The sequence below is a fragment of the Chlorocebus sabaeus genome, chromosome 2, assembly GCF_047675955.1.
Source record: "Chlorocebus sabaeus isolate Y175 chromosome 2, mChlSab1.0.hap1, whole genome shotgun sequence".
Lineage (NCBI taxonomy): Eukaryota > Metazoa > Chordata > Mammalia > Primates > Cercopithecidae > Chlorocebus > Chlorocebus sabaeus.
Window position 1 is genome coordinate 94,030,364 of NC_132905.1, and position 17,824 is coordinate 94,048,187.

Below are 17,824 nucleotides of genomic sequence, written 5' to 3' on the forward strand. Positions count from 1 at the left end.
GTAGTATCAAGGGTCTCTGCAGCAAGGGCCCAAAGACGATGGGTGGAATAAAAGCTTATCCAGTGTAGCTGGTGACCAGCTTCATGTCATGGCACTGTTCCATCTTTTGCCATCTCAACTGTTCCACCTTCTTCTCTTCACGGGTAGACACGGTGGACGTGGAAGCAAGACAGCAGTCATCAGGCAGATGAGAATATGTAGCCAGTGGCTTACTGGCTACATATTAAGAGAAGGCCTTGCTTAGTCCAGGAGAGGGGGCATTTTTCAGGCTGTCAGCCAGATGGATGCTGAGGAGGAAACCCAGTCCACTGACCCAATAGCTATTGTCCATGTACCCTATAGATATTGACCAGAGGATACAGAATTTATTTGAGTTACACCATTCCAACATAGAATAATCTGTGTGCAGACTTGGGCTAATAGGATGACTTCCACAAAACAAATCAGACAAGTAGAGGTCCAGAGGAAAATCTATTATTATTACTGTCAATAACAGTCATTTTAGTATACACTACCCTTTAATCTGTAGCCCCTGGAAGACAGTAATCATAGACCCCTATCTGAACTGGAAGGAGGTGATCTTTTGAGACAATTGTTTGTATGTTGAACTGGTTTTAATGAGTACTTTTTTAAGGCAGGAGTCTTGAAAGCAATCCATTCTAGAGGCAAACATAATGTAGAATTTTTTTTATTTTTGTACAGGTTGAGAGAAAAATGTTAAAAAGGTAAACTTCTATGCTTGGGGGATATAGAAGTTTTAGGTTGATGAAAGATAGACTTTTATTTTTTTTTGCCCAGAAAGTAGCATTTCATTTCTTTTGCATAAAAAAAAAAAACAGTCTGAGAATATGCAAACAGTACATGTCAACACGGACTAAATTCTGAAACCATGGATGCACACCTCACATTCATGGAGTCATCTAACACTAGCACCAGCAAGTGGTCTTGACATGGTCCTGGACACATTCTGTGTCACTGAATCTAAGCAGGCAGATGGACCTGCCTGGAAAATAAATAGAAGGAAGAAAGGATGGGAAAGGAGGGAGGGAGGGAAGGAAAGACATTTCTGAATGCGTTCCCAAGATGGTAATAACTGGCACCAGTCTATGTTGGTGGCCTTAATGGACGCCTGTAGAGAATCTTCGGCCTGGGAGACTGAGCAGCCACGGACGTTTGATCATGTTTTCTGGTTAATGCCAAATCTCTGACATGAAGACCTGGTTATCTTTCACTTCTATGGAAGTGAGCCTGGAACGGAGTGTTGCAGCCAGGGGAGGATTACATCCTCTTTCAAAAGCAAACCGTGTGAGGGATGCGGGATAGAGAATGCAGTTCCAACTATTTATGAGTAAATTCTCTCTTAGGATGAGCCACATGGGAGATAAACTGGGGGAAGGGAAACTAAAAACTTAGATTTTAGAGGAACATCACTTTCCTCTGGTTACAGAGGATTGAGACAATGTTTATTAAGATGGTCTATCACAAATTTGGATACCAGGCATCGTGGAGACAGGAAAAGTCATGCAGGGTAGGACGCATGATCTTGCCCAGGCTGGGGCTACATTTCAGACTCCAGAGCAAGGGGTTGGCAAATGTTCCTGTAATGGGCCAGGTAATAAATATTTTAGGCTTCATAGGCTATACCATCTCTGTTACAACTGTTCAGCTCTACCATTGTGCCATGAAAGCAGCCATAGACAATAGCAAATAGTATATGTGGTCTTGTTTCAATAAAACTTTATTTAAAAAAACAGCAGGAGGCTGGATTTGGCCCATAGGTCACAGTCAGTTGAACCCTGGCCATGGGCAGGCAAGGGACAGAGCCTTGTGAGGGGCTTTGAATACTTGGGCTGGGCTCTGGTTTCGGTGGAGACCAGCCTGCATTTTGTCCTCTCCAGCTTGAGAGCAGGAGCTGCACCTTCTTTGTGCTTCCTGGAGATTCCTGAGGAGTTCAGGGTGTTACTATGGACTCTGGTTTATTGAATTGAGCTCTGGGTTCAGGCCTGGTGTTTCCAAACAGAAGTACCAATGGGAAGGCGGACCAGGCCATTGGTAGAAGACGAGAGAAGCAGACATGGAAATAAAGGCAGACAACCTTTTCTTTTTTATTTCGCTTAGACAAAATGCAAAGAGTGTCTCATTAAATTAAAAAAGAAACAAAAAAGAAAATCAAATTGATTCCCCCCCACCCCTTCACTGACGGCACTCATCCTAATTAACAACAAAAGAAGACCAAATTGAGAATCCGGTTTCTAATGGGAAAGAAAGATGTGCAAACGTGACTGAAGTTTTCCCCTGCCCGCAAATCGGTGTTCCTTTTAAAATCACAAATAGGCTGATTTCCCCCCCACCCTGTTTTCTTTCTTGCCTCTTGTGTGATAGAACTTCCAGTCAGAAGGTTTAATTAATCCCCCCATGCACTTTTGTAGAAAATCAGTAAAAATGCAATAGCCTGTGAAGATCATAAAACTGGACTTCTTTCCCAAAAAATCAGATGCCCAGGCGGATGGAGCTCACACTCAGACAGAAGCAGGAGAGTCTTTGCACTGTCTGTGGTTTCAGTATTTTCTCTCTTTTTTTTTTAATATATTTTGGCAATTTTCTTTAATTATAAATATTGGAATTCCGTAAAAAAAAGGTAGCTTTGATTGAATTGTTTGAATTGTATTTACAACCGCTGTCCAGTCATGCTGTCTGTTATACCAGGGTGTAAGATTTTGCGTAGGGATTGTTGCCTTTCAAATGGCCCCGGGAGTCGAGCAGTGATTCTTGGGAGCTGCTCATTTTAGCTGCCTGTCCCAGCTCTGCCCCCTCCCGCTGAGGTAATGTGGCCACGGCCCCCGGCTGCCACGACTGTCCTTCTCTCGTGGAGGAGGCGGAGGAGGCGGCTTCCATCGGGATGGGCTCCAGAACCGTGGGGCGCTTCAGGGTCCGGCTTTTCTGAGGTTCCAAGCATGCTTGTCCTAAGCTCAGGTCCCTGCTGGTGCCTGGACCACCTCGGTTTAACAAAAAGTCCATTCTAAGGTATGGAGGCAAATGTATGAGGTCACCTAGAAGGAAAGACAGGGTAGTTAGTTGGTGTCTTCATTTGGTAAACACCGGCAGAACACCCTGTGTGCATGCGGGTGGCCATGCGGGTTTTAGAGACGAGAATGTCGCTGCACACAGGTGCTTTTCTCAAGATCCTCCATCAGCGCTCACCACAAAGACAGGTGGAATCGTTTTCCTACCTCTTCGCCGGGCACGGGAGGAGCTCATTTTCTGACAGTACTTACTTGTATTAACTTACTTGTACAGAAATGGAGGAATGGAGGTAACAGAATCCTTCAAAACACCATCGTTGAAAGAAAAACATACATCAAAGGCAACAGCGTCCACTGGTTACGAACGGTGATAGACCAAATCCCGCATGTGATTCGAAGTGTGGGGAGAGCACAGGGTTGGAGGAGAGACCAGGGATGTCAAGGGAAGAATGATGGACAGCTGGCTCTGGTCTTGGCAATTCTATGAAACCTTGTGACCTTGGCCAGCCACTTAGTTATGGGTCTTTATGATGGCTTTGGGTGAAAGTGCCACAGCTTATGGCCTCCTTACCAGGCCCTGCCTACCTGCTAACCTCTGCATGGCTCTTCTGTTTCAGCCATGCTGTGTATAGAGATGACAGCAGCTTAGACCAGAGTTCTAGCATTTCTACTTCCTGCTCAAGGTCACTCTGGCTTCTGTGGTGCCATGTAAACATAACCTCAGGTCTCCTTCAAGAGCATCTGCTGGCTGGGCATGGTGGCTCATGCCTGTAATCCCAGAACTTTGGGAGGCTGTGGTGGGAGGATGACCTGAGGTCAGGAGTTCAAGACCAGCCAGGCCAATGTGGCGAAACCCCGTCTCTACTAAAAACACAAAAACTAGCCAGGCATGGTGGTGGGCACCTGTAGTTCCAGCTACCGGGGAGGCTGAGGCAGGAGAATTGCTTGAACCCGGGATGAGGAGGTTGCAGTGAGCCAAGAGTATGCCACTGCACTCCAGCCTGGGTGACAGAGCAAGACTCAAAAACAAAACAAAAACAAACCAAACAAAAAAAACCCAAACCAAAACAAAAAAACCAAGAGCATCTGCTGCAGGCAGGGAGGTACCAGTTCTCTGGGATGCTGCAAGCCAATGACAAGCATGACAGGGCTTTCCTCATGGCCGTCCCCGCCTAGTGCGGGATCTCCCTAACAGGCATCCTTTGCTCAGGGATGCCCCATCAGCCTCACTGCAGCCTTCTCAGAGGTGCACTGCAGCCTGAGGTGCCTCCAACCAATCCCTCCTTCCCCTTCTCTCACAGGTGTCAGACCTCTGTTATGGTCCCTGGACTCTCCTTGCCACCTCCTGCTTCCTCTTGCTTCGTTCTTCACAAGAATTTCCCCAATAAATTCCTTGCCTGTCTAATCTGTCTTCATAGGTGCTTCTCAGAAAACCTGAACTGCCACAGCTTCTTTCACCATCAACTACTGAAAGGTCAACTCTGACCTCTCATTGCCAAATTCTCTGATTTCCTCTTGGTCCTCTTCCTACCTGCATTACTACAGCATTTGATGCTGTTGATATTTTTATTGTTGGCCTTCTCAGCTGCCAGGGCACTGTGGTCTTCCAGATCTCTGCCTACATCTCTGGCCACCCCTTCTCACTTTCCTTGACTGGATCCTTTTCTCTGTCTTTCCTCTAAATGTTACAGAGTATTCCCAGTGGCCTGCTCTCAGCCCTCTCTCGAAAGGCTTGGCTGCTTTCCTCATCTCTTTATAAATAGCTTTCCCATCTATCTTTTCCATTTTGCTCTTTCTCCTGAGCCCTAAATGTGACTTTCAGGTGCTTTGCTAGGCATTTCCACACGAGTGTCCGTCTGGAATTCTGAATAACACAGTCTACCAATTCAGTTAATGAAGGCCAACTCCATCCCCTCCCAATCCCAAATGCTGCTCTTCTCTCGTGTGCTCCATCTTGTGTAACATTATCACCATCCTTCCATCCTTGAAACCTCAGAGGTGACACTGACACCTTTCTCTCCAGGTTAATTCTACTGGCAAAATATCTCTTGACTCCTTATTTTTTTTTAAAAAAAAACAAGAGACAGAGTCTTGCTCTGTTGCCCAGACTGGAGTGCAGTGGCGCATTCATGGCTCACTGCAGCCTCAAACTCCTGGGCTCAAGCAACCTTTCCACCTCAGCCTCCAAAATAGCTAGGGCTGCAGGTACACACCACCATGCCTGGATAATTATTATTTTTAAAATATTTTGGAGACATAGGGTCTTTCTTAGTTGCCTAGGCTGGTCTCAAACTCTTGGCCTCAAGCAATGCTCCTACCTCAACTTCTCAAAGCACTGGGATTACAGGCATGAGCCACCTGGCCTTGACTCCTTCTCATTCCCATCTTCAGGGTCCTGTTTCAAGGCTTTAAAACATCCCATCACCCCCTTGCAATGCATGAGCACAATTAGGGCCCAGCCACCAAGTCCACTTTGCAACCAACACTGCCTGGCTTGAGCTGGACTGACGCTGCATCTGAGTTTCTGCTGTTTTGGTATAGGCAGTGTGCATTCTCCAGCCCAGTGCTTTCCACTTTTATCTTTTTGAGGTATAGGCAGACAAGGGGTATTTGTGCAGCAACACTGGGATGAACCCAAGGAGTTGCCTCTGGCCACCTTGAGGTCTGAAGGACTCACCGTCTTGGCACACCTATAACTCACGTCATACCAGGTGCAAAACTCTGGCTAGAGAATGGGCTGGTGGTGTGTGGTCCTGGAGCGAGGGCCCAGGGAAAAGGATGTGCAGAGAGAGAGAGATGATAATGGTCTGAGCTCAGGAGAAGCTGTGGGATGTGAGAGAGGGAATTAAATTGTGATACAAAGGGGAACCAAGGAAGGCGGCTTCAGAGTCAATGACAAGTGGGAGTGGTGAGAGAGGGGAAGGGGTTAGGGGCAACTCCTTCCCAGGCTCTAAGCTCAGGAAACTCTGTGGACAGTGAAACCACTAACTGTGAAAGGGTATATAGGGGAAAGATTGTACTTTGATGACAAAAGATGAAGGGTTTAGTTTCAGACCTGCTGAGTTTGATGCAGCTGGGGACATTCAAGACAAGATATCTAGTAGGTATTTTTATCGTAGAAACGTAGCACTAGAATGACTCATTGCTCATTTTCTGAATCTAAAGTAACTGAATATTCTTGTTTCTTTTGCTTCAAAATATTCCCTGCTTTCCTTATGTTACTGTATGCTAACAATAGTTAATTGAGCCTTCCTCATCCAGCCCCTTTGGGCCTGTAGGCCCTGAAGGTGCAGGCTGAGGGGATCTGAGACCACCTGAGCCAAGCGAGGGCTGTCATTAGCCAGTTGTCCTGCTAGTGGGGCAACGGAAGTGATGTGTGTTTAGGTAGTGCTTAAAGCCTGAACCTTAGGAAACACTTCAAGTTTACCCACAGAAAAAGAATAACCAGCATAACAGAAGGAAAGGACATTCAAGAGTATAAGGGAACTGGCCTGTAATCCCAGCACTTTGGGAGGCCGAGGCAATGGATCACCTGAGGTCAGGTGTTCGAGACCAGCCAGGCCAACATGGTGAAACCCTGTGTCTACTAAAAATAGAAAAATCAGCTGGACATGGTGATACACGCCTGTAATCCCAGCTACTCAGAAGGCTGAGGCAGGAGAATCGTTTGAATTCGGGCATCGGAGGTTGCTGCACCATTGCACTTTAGCCTGGGCAACAAGGATGAAACTCCATTTCAAAAAAAAAAAAAAAAAAAAAAAAGGGTATAAGAACTAAAAATAAATATGGCCAAGTCAAGCCGTAAAAATGCATTTTATACAATTTAAATGAGCATACAAATCTTCAAAATGTTATTACCCTTCTTGAAAACCTTTTTCCCCCAACAACAGGAATAATGACCTTATTTTTGGGAAATCCACCAAATGATTTCTTTGTCCTTGTGTTATTACATTGTTGCACCCCTTGGTATTTACGATTCAAAATTCCATTTAGCTTTTTCAGGATGTCTTTATTCTATTTAGTGATGATGAGTAATTATATGATTTCATTGGGAATGGCAGCATGTAATTCACTAAATGACCCAGTGACACTGGATTGGGCTCGCTGAAATTAAAGGCAATTCTAATTCAACGTTGGCTTCCTACTGTCAACTGGATCCAAGGGAAGCTCAGTAATAAATACCCAGACAATAAATGGGCCATAACATTCTTTTTTTTTTTTAGATGGAGTTTTGCTCTTGTTGCCCAAGCTGGGGTGCAATGACGCGATCTCAGTTCACCGCAACATCTACCTCCCACCTCCTGGTTCAAGCGATTCGCCCCCCTCAGCCTCCCAAGTAGCTGGGATTACAGGCATGCACCACCACACCTGGCTAATTTTTGTATTTTTAGTAGAGACGGGGTTTCTCTATGTTGGTCAGGCTGGTCTCATATTCCTGACCTCTGGTGATCTGCCCGCCTCAGCCTCCTAAAGTGCTGGGATTACAGGCGTGAGCCACCGCACCTGGTCCATAACATTCTTATAGGAAGAAATTACATAATTTGGCATTCTTGTAAAAAGGGTTTTGGTAACTTGATGCATCTGAACTCTGGCTTATAAAAATATAATGGCATGAGGCCTACCCATTATAGACACTAATGTGGAGGGTTCAGGAATATCTTGCCATCTAGAATAGCTTTGTTCCTGAAAGATGAAATAATTCGATTTTTTAAAACTTTATGAAACTTCATGGCATTGAAAATTACTTATGTTCCTTTATGGTAGCTATTCTTCAGTCTTCTCTAACTAGGTGTTAATTATTTGCAAAAAAAAAAAAAGTGATGAAAACATTAACAGAGTTGTCATTAAGAAATAAATTGAATAATTCTTTTGAAATGAGAACATCCTTTGTATGTGAATCAATATGTCTTAATTGACCAATCTTGCAATTTGTAGTTTTATATAATCAATCTCCAGAAAGTGATGTCTTTATTCCTAAGAATCTGATAAACAAATTGTTAATTTTCTTATTTATTTATTTTTAATTATTTTTATTAAATATTATTTTTCTCATGTTGTTCGTATATTTGAGGAAATGCAACAGACATTTACCTCCAGGGTTCTTTAAAAATATAGGTCAAGAATGCCTCATGCTGTTTCTGAGACCCGACTCAATCACGAACACTTGACATATTCGTAATGTGTTGCAACAGATTTGGGGATAAATCTCTATTCTAGTGACTCCCCACTGAATGCACAGGGCTTATTAAACCCCTACAAAGTAATAGCATCGTGGTCCCCGCTGGACTGCAGAACATTCAGGTCTTAGATTGGAAGGAAGAAACGTGTTTGAAATCAAAAGATAGGACTCATAATATCTGCATCCTGCCTGCAGGGGCTCCCACTTCAGATGTAGTGATCAAGAGGGCTCCAGTCGCTGAAATGGACAGGTGAGAAGTAAAAATCCTTCATAATGGAAACAGCTCAGTGCTTACATGCAATGCCTACATGTGTTTGTTTACTGCAGGTCTGACAAGTATCTCTGAATATCCAATATCTCTGATTGATCCAGTCTTTCAGGTAAAACTCTATGAAGTTGTGCGATTCTCTAATTAGCTCCCTTCAAAAACGTGTATTTTCTGATTAGCACCCACAGCAGCCCTTTCAACTGTGTGCGTGCTGCAAATGAGTTCTCTCAATAATTCATGCACTTACAGAGAAGAGAGCACCATAGTAGTCAGCGGTAAGCTCTGTTATTATAGGCACTTATGTCCATTAAAACCCCAGCCCATGTGCTCATCAACAAAGCCTCTGAGGATGTGGACTCTCTAATAGTCCTCCCATGTGCTTCAGATGCCTACACATACCAAGACAACTCACACAGTTATTGATCCAGAAAGAGACACATGATGTGTGAGACTGTGTTGACCATGGGGACATTGGCACAGCATCCCCCGCCCCCAGCACCCTGCCATCTGCCTGTGTCACATGGGAGAAACTAGCCCTTGGCTTTAATTGTGGTGATGAGGAGTAGAGGCCAGGATAACATTGCCTGCATTTATCTGACAGTTCTAGATCTGGGCTCAGTTTCCTCATCCATAAAATGGGAGTAATAGCAGAATCTAGCACAGAAGGCTATGGTGAAGAGTAAATTAGATAACGCATGTGAACACCTTCCATGGATTAAGAAATCTGTTTCCACAGAGAGCAGGGCCTTCATGGGTGTGTCCGGCACTCCCCAGCTCACTTGCCCCATAGCTTATCAGTCAGGACCCTCTCCAGTTCTCCTATGCAGTGAAAAGTAGCAGGGATCCAGGAGAAGTCTGAGGATCTTTTGTGCTTTGAACTCCAAGGTCACCATATTGGGTCACCATGCCATGTGTACTCACCTCCACTGGGTGCAAATGCCCTCGGCATCTCTGTGTGTAAATCTATCATTGCCATAAACACTGGCAAAGGCAAATGCCCGGTCTTAGTACTTGTTTCAGCAAACCCAGCTATGACAAAATTCACTAATATTTTTGGTAATGATTTCCAAACTCTATGGCATCACTTCCTCTGCTTTGCTTCCCTCTACCTTTCTCCACATTTCCCCCTTCCCCTTCTCCCTCCTTCTTTCCCTTCCTTTTTCTTTCTCTCTTTCTCTCATTCTCTCCATTCTTTCCTTTATTTTCCTTCTAATATGGTTGGGCCATGTCTCCACCCAAATCTCTTCTTGAATTGTAGCTCCCATAATTCCCATGTGTTGTAGGAGGGACCCAGTGGGAAGTAATTGAGCCATGGCGGTGGTTTCCCCCATACTGTTCTCATGGTAGTGAATGAGTCTCATAAGGTCTGACGGGTCATAGGGGGTTTCTACTTTCACTTGGCTCTCATTTCTCTCTTGCTGCCGCTATGTAAGATGTGCCTGTCACCTTCCACCATGATTGTGAGGCTTCCCCAGCCACATGGAACCGTCAGTCCATTAAATCTCTTTTTCTTTATAAATTATCCAGTCTCAGGTAACATGAAAACTAACTTCCTTCCTTCCTTCTTTTCCTTTTTTTGTTTCCCTTGTACTAAAACTTTCATCCATGAAATCAAAGGCATAGAAAAGGGATAAACGCAAGAAGCAGGGGAGGAACAAAGAGATAGCTGAGTGCAGTAAGACAGCAAGCAGGGCATAAACATCAAGAAAAGTGTGGGGTGTGTGTGTGTGTGTGTGTGTGTGTGTGAGAGAGAGAGAGAGAGAGAGAGAGAGAGACAGAGAAAGAGAGAGGAGAGAGATATGGGAGGGAAAATCCAACTGGAAGAGCAGCATACTGAAAGGGGAAGTTGAGGCATGGAGAAGGAAAGGACTAGTGCTGGCAGGAGGACCTGGCTTATGGTGTGACAGCAGGAGGGACTGAGCTTGAACTCACTTCCATGCCCACCTTCTGCCCTACTCACCTCCCTGCCCACACTGCCGGTTCCTCCCCCTTCCCAGTGAGCTAAACCTAGTTAGTGTCTCCTGCCTAATGCCAGCGTGAATACAAAGGCTAACAGAGTCCTGCCTGGGCCTTTGGGACAGGGTCCCCCCTGCTGACTTCTTCGGGTTGTAATGGTGGATTTGCACACCATGAACCCACTGTGCTCTGTCTTGAGGCCAATGCCCTTCCTGTCAGAGACTCTAACTGAGGGTGAGGGATGAAGCAGGTGGAGATGGCCAAGCACAGAGAAGGGCTCTGGGAAACTGAGGGACTGAGATGCAGGAACATATCAGGGTCAGGGGAGGCTGAGATGGATGAGGCTGGGTGAGTGTGAGGGAGGATGGATGAGAGAGAGGGGGATGAGAGAGAGGGGGAAGAGAGAGAGAGAGAGGGATCAGAGAGATGGAAACACACACACAGAGGGAGGCAGAAAGAAAGAAATGTAGCTACACAGATCTGTAGACAGATAAAAATTAGAGGCAGAGTCACAAATAGAGAAGGGAAAAAGGGAACATGGTAACCAACTGGGACAGTGGTAAGGAGTAGTGGAGGAAGAGGGCACCAGAAAGGTGGGCGCTATGAGAATAAATGTGTATTACCCACAATGAACGGCCCTTGTGGAGCTTTAGAGATGTGTGTACCACACAATGACCACTGGCCCATCCATTACTGGGGCACCCATTTCTCATTCTCTCCTCATCAGCCTCACCAAAACCCAGTGCAGATCACAGGCTGCACCCATCACTGCCTTTCTGGAGGGAGCCCAGGCAGCTGCTTTGACTTCCGCCTTGGGGATGAGACGCTTTACCCATTATTGCAGCATAATGCTTTATTATTTGACATCATGCTTCATTTCTCATCCTTCTGTTGCTGCCCTCTGGGGACCTTCATGCCATTAACGTCTCCAAAAGTCCTGATTAAATAAGTCAGCATTGATTTCTCCTTCCTTCCCTAACCACTCTGCATATAGGTATCACAAACACCACGTTGCCTTTGGTTCTGAAATGTACAGATTTCAGGCCCCACATCCATCAGCAGATACGCACTCAGAGCTTGTCCTCCTCCACTCTAGTGCACTCATGGTGCACTAGAGCCATGGTTGGCCTGACTGCGTGAAAACTGCTGAACTAAACCTGCCTCCTTTTAGTTGAAACCCAGGAAAGCAAAACTTCCTGAACTTTCTCAATCTATTCGGACACATGCAAAGTTTGAATGCATTTCAGTTCTTGGAAGAAGGATGGCAAAATCAATACTGAAACAACAAGAATGAAGTGATTCAGAAAATCTATAATGGCTGTGCATTCCATTAATCCATCATCAAACAATGGCTCTTGCCATCTTGCAGGCACCACACTAGGGGAAAATATCTGAACACTAGATCAGAGGCTCTCCACGGAGGGCGGTTTTGTTCCCAGGGGACATGTGGCAAAGTCTGGAGACATTTTGATTGTCACAATGCAGGGGAGGGTGCCACTATTGGTACCTATTGGTCAGAGGCCAGGGGTGCTGCTCAACATCCTACAATGCTCAGGACAGCCCCTGCCACGAAGAATGATCTGGCTTCAAATACTAACGGTGCTGCTGTTGAGAAACTCTGCTTTAGATGATCAGAATTCATAAGGCCAAGTGTTCCTTATTTCACTTTAATTCTACTTATAAAGCATTGAATTCAACCAGGATAAGCAGTTGTACCCCTCAGCCTCAGAATACTAGTCCACAAGGAGTGACGACCTCAGTTCTTCATGGAAGAAAATAAGAGATGGTCCAATGGAACTGTAATCAGAAGGCAAAACCCGTAGGTCTTTCTCCAATGGCACCCGCTGAGGTGGGAGCTGAGTCCAGTGGAAAGAACAGTAGTTACAGACTGCAGGGCTTGGTGTTGAAATCCTGTCTCTGCCTCTGTTTCTGCCTCCAGGTAGTTTTGTGACCCTTTTGAGCCTCAGCGCTCTTGCCTTTAATCAAATGAATGAGGCACACTACTTTCTAAAGGCATCTTAAAACCTAAAAGAGGCTTTCTTAGGCTCTGAGCTATCTCACTTCTGAAAACTGGTTATATACATCTGTATTGGGAATGTATGGATAAGGGTAGAACAAATGAAATGCATTTCTGGGGGCCAGATATTCCAAGGCACTTTGCGGTAGCTTTCTTCCTCCTCCTCTGCAACGCTTTGTTAGTTAGAGGCTGTGAACATGCAGATGCTTTCCCAAATTTGTGGGAATGAACGTGAATCACAGTTTTGGGGGCTTCAGTCTCCTCTGGGGACACATAAAAAGGAACTTTCATCAATTTCTAACAAGGTTTGAGGTCTATGCCTGGAGAGAGCTGGATATTGATGCAAAAGTACGAAGCAAAGGATGATTTCCTTGAGTTCGAGCAATTTCAGTAAAAAACACAGAGACCAGACTTGTAACAACACTACAGTGTCAAAAAGCTGGTTCCCAAAGGGGAGCATAGAGTCCACCCATACCAGAGGCAGAAGAGATCTAACACTTTTTGAGTTTAATATTAATGTTGCAGCATGGTAATGAAAACTAGTAAAATAATCTCTCTTGGTAAATGAATCTTCACTCCCAAATGGCAACCAGGAAAAACCCTAAATAAATAATGTGAGACTGATATCAGAGGCCATGTACAGGGATTTGATTACAATTCTTGGCTTGTACTCAGGGAGCCCTCATGCATTTTTTAAGAGCTCATCGATATTGTGATCCTTCTGCTTGCTGGTGAACTTTAAAAGCTACACTGAGGTATAAAAGTAGGGCTTTGACTTTGTTGAGGCTCATGATTGTTCTCAAATAAAGTAGCTCTGAATAAAAGTGGGATTGGAAAATCTTCCCTGTCCTTTAGGCAAGCGCAGAACTTAGCAATGGTTTTGGAGCACCCACTGTGGAACGATTCATGAGATCCAAAGATGGATCCAGTTCCCACACAAGAGGCATGAGGAACCACACACTGGGGACCACCTGAAGCAGAACCCTGCCTGGGGGCTTGCCCTTGTTCTGCCATGAAGCTGACAGAGCTGTTTCTACTACAATGGGTATCTTCAATCATCCCACAGAAGGAGCTGAGTTAGGCTGGAAATGAGAGAATTCCAGACAGAGTGAATGTATATTTGTGGAGTTGTAGGAGGTCAGAAAGTTGAAGGCTGGAGAATAGGGGTCAAGGTTGAAGGCTGGAGACCAGGGGTCAAGGATGGAGGCTGGAGACCAGTAGTCAAGGTTGAAGGCTGGAGACCAGGGGTCAAGGTTGGAGGCTGGAGACCAGGAGTCAAGGTTGAAGGCTGGAGACCAGGGGTCAAGGATGGAGGCTGGAGACCAGGAGTCAAGGTTGAAGGCTGGAGACCAGGGGTCAAGGATGGAGGCTGGAGACCAGGGGTCAAGGTTGGATGCTGGAGACTAGGGGTCAAGGTTGGAGGCTAGAGACGAGAGGTCAAGGCAAGGAAGACATGGCTGACCCCTCAGACACTGTGAGAGCAGCAGAAAGCCATGGAAGGAGGTTAAACAGGAGAAGGTTGACTCTTACTGGAGTTGATGGCTTGCTTCCCCTTTCTGGTCTGGGATACAGGATGCCTTAGGCCTTGGTGCCAGCAGAATGTACAGGAGGCCACACTGGAAAACGATGGTCTTTGCTGTCTTCTTCTTACCTTTCTGTATGCCCCTGGGCCTTCATGGGGCTTTAGCTTCTCACGAGGCCTCACTGGGCTATGTGTGTTTGTGTGTGTGCATGTGTATGTGTGTGCAGGTGGCGACTGACCATATTCTATGAGCTGGGGTTTGTATTACTTCTTGACATTCTCAAGATTTGCCTGTCTCATGTCTTCAGAACCCATTGCCTGCAGTCTTTGATACACACTATTCTGATAAGTGAATGAGACTGTGAGGAGTGTTAATTTAAGATATTAACCCTTTTATGTCTTAGGGTAATACCCAGTGGCTTTTTACTCAGGAGATATTCAATCAGTAGGGGTTCAATACACGAGTGTCATATATTTGTGTTTTAACTAGATCTGTCTGAAATGCCATGAATGTTCAGTTGCCTGGGCAGCCTTCTCTCTTGTTGTCTGCAGCGCTGGAATCTGGGAGCTTCCTTCTGATCACTCAGCAGGGACAATGAGGCCTCTACCCCCACATCACTGTTCTCTCAGGTACACACCTCCCCCATCACTTTCCACCTCTCAAGGAACTGGCGCAGCCCAGGATTGGAACTGAACCCCAATAAGCTACCCAAGAAAAACAGTGAGGCTTTTAAGGGGCTCAGAAGTCAGAGAAAATACAATCAGAACACAGGGAATGCATATTCTGGAACAAGAGGACACAGACACCAGCCCAGCAACCACAGCAAATACAATGAACCAGCCAGACCACCGGTCAAGGTCAGAGGTACAGGGGACGGCCTCTTGAACACAGTGGCAGGAGGCTGGGTGCGGAGTGGTGGCTGCAAAAGACCCAATGGACACATGTGCTAAGCTTTTATTTTAGGCAACGGGCTTAGAGTTCTAAGCTTGGGAACCCCTCAGAGCAGGTGCTACTGTTACCTTTTGAGTCTGAGGGAGAGCTATTAAGAAGACACTGAAATTCTACAAGAGCCCTTAAGAAGCTAAAATTGCAAATACTCCTCAGAGAGACCTGGTTTTCCAGCAGAAATCAGGATTAGCACATGCCAATATTTAGGTCGACATAGAGTGGGCGTGAACAGCAGTATGTGGAGGCTTTGTTGGATGGCCCCAGGGTTCTTTTAACCTAAAATTCTAGGGGAGTGTTTGAAAGGTCATGTATGTTTGGCAGTTCAGCGGGAACTCTTGATCCCTGTTGTGTACACTAAGCTCATTCCTTTCTCCTGGCCTTTATCTTTGCTCAGCTCTCTGGACCACCAGAAGGATCTTTGCAGGGCTCTTTCCATCCCATCATTTACATCTCATTGCCTCAGAGGCCTTTCTGGGCCATTCTTTCCAAAATACTCCTCTCTCACGTTTTATCCCCTTCCGGATTTGCTCCGCCCAGCACTCACCATGGTCGGGAACAAATACTATTTGTTTACTTGATCAGTGTCCGTCTCCCTTCCAGGAACAGAAGCGTCTTCAATGTGGATCTCTGTGGGTCTTGTCTATCACTGCATCCTCAGTTTCCCAAAACAGGACCAGTCATTTAGTGTCCACTCAACACATGCATGACGAAGAAACACAGGGAAGCAGGGAGGCTGAGAGGGAGGGAGCAAGCCTTCGTCTAGAAAACCCGGAGCAGTGCAGTGAGAATGTGTGTGTGTCTGTGTGTATCCATGCATAGGAGCATGTGCTTATGTGCCCACATACATGTGCATGTGTGAACATATATGTGTGTCCATGCATATACGCATGTGTGTGCACAAGTACCTACGCACGTGTGCTTGTGTGTGAATGTGTATGTGTGCATGCCTGTGTGTGCCCATGCACACACGTGTAGGCATCAAAGAGATTTTCATTTGAAAGGAGACCTTTACTATAATATTGATGATAAACATTTCAACGTTGAGTTTTAGTGATGTGCAAAACAGGAGGAAGGTGCCGGTGCCGAGGCTTGGCACCCCAGCTGCCTGAGCCAAGCCCTCAGGTAGTGAGGGAGATGTAGGTAAGTGAAACTGGGAGTGGGGGTTATTTAGCTCTGAAGATTGGATTGCTGGTATCTTGTTTTGATTTAAGAGCCAACATGAGAGATACACAGACTTCAGAGAGGGAAAACAGCATGGTCAAAATGACAACTGAGAATAAGGTGGCCAGCCTTGGTCAGAATAGTGCTGCCCTGTGCAGAGGTAGGCTCTTTCTTCAGGTAAGGGCTCCTCCAGGTAAGGGCTCCTGGCCTCTCTGCATGCCTTGGGCCCCGCCTCTTACTCTCCACCCTCACACCCTCAGGAGAGAGTGATGCAAGATGAATGGATCCTAAAATTAAAATCCAGTAACTGTTTCGACTTACTGGCCATTCAGTGAATTAACAAGTTGGCACTGGGCAGTGGCCCTTTCCCACTAAAAAAAAAAACAAAACTCAAATGCATTCCCCAAGGAAGGGGCTGAAACTCATAACGTTGTGTCTGGGACCCAGAGGGCGTGAGCACAGAGATGCCAAGGGGTTGATGCTTTCCCTACCGCTAGTGGGGCAGGCTGTGGTAGGGTGCACGTCTGAAACTTGAAATTGAATTAAGTAGCTTCATGCAATGGCTTCTCTTGATGGCATAGGATAAACATCATGAATAAAGAAGCAGCAGCAGTAATCCAAGAATGTTTGCAACAGGCTCAAAATGCTACCTGAAACCAAGAATGGGTACTGTAATCAAAGAATTGGAAGCCACCTTGACTGAGAGGAAAAAAAAGATGTTAAACTTTGCAGCTATTTCTCAGAGGAATAGAATTTTGTTTTCTGTTTGTAGAGATGGGAAAAGTCATCCCTTATGGAAGAAGACAATAATTTGCTGCATTTTTAGGACTTGTAATTGTACAGGCAAATTTAAAATTCAGGTATCAGTAAAATTATAGCCAGATAATGCCTCCTTTGTGGATAGCTATCCTCACTTCATGGGAGAGCACCCCTTTATCTATTGAAGATATGTCTTTTTTATTTGCTAAGGGCAAGAACAGAAAATAAGTCACTTTGATTAAAGGTGCTGAAAGTTGGAGTAGATTTAAATGTCCTTTTGTATTTGACTATTTCTAGTAATTGAAATATTTTCATTTTCACCAGTTGGTTTTGTTGTCACAACCATAATATATTCATTCATACAATAATGTTTATGAAGCACCTATGTACCAGACACAGTGTCATATATGTGTATATTATATACACACACACTGGAGATATATATATATATATATATATATATATATATATATAGTTTTAAAAATGAATTAATACTATTGGATATTCAATAGTGTTAATTCATTTATAAATATTTCTTGCATGATAACTACTTGCCTAATCAGGTATCTGCTAGACCTTGAGAAGGAAGTATGAAGATAATTCAGACATGTTTCCTATTTTTCTGAAGCCACAATCTGGTCAAATTCATGTAACTTGATCCCAATTTGCAGAGAATTTAAAAGTTTGGGGATCATAACTATTTGTACTGAAGACAGAAAAAATAAAAAGGGAGAGAGAAAAAAAGGACCATCAAAAAAGAAGCTCTAAAGGTGAGGAGAAATATATCAAGAGATTTGGAAGACTATAAACGGAAACAGATATGACTGATATCATCTAGCGTGAAGAGGGCACATAGGAAAATAATGTGATTTAAAAGCACAACTCAAGGAGCTGCTAATTGTATCACAGCCTCCAGTTAGCAGAAAAGTAAATAGGAACCTTGTATTTTGTGCCCAACGTTGAATTTAGTTGAATTATAAAGGAGCAATG

At 44.9% G+C, this 17,824-nt stretch overlaps 1 protein-coding gene across 1 annotated transcript in view; it reads right to left on the reverse strand.

The window, feature by feature from the left end:
* Positions 1 to 832: 832 nt before the first annotated feature.
* The window catches only part of DSCAM (DS cell adhesion molecule), an 812,825-nt gene continuing 795,833 nt past the window's right edge, over positions 833 to 17,824 (reverse strand). Inside the window, exon 33 of the mRNA XM_037985374.2 lies at positions 833 to 3,050. Coding sequence (XP_037841302.1) covers positions 2,698 to 3,050 — 353 coding nt within the window. The 3' untranslated portion in view covers positions 833 to 2,697. The remainder of the gene's footprint in view (positions 3,051 to 17,824) is intronic.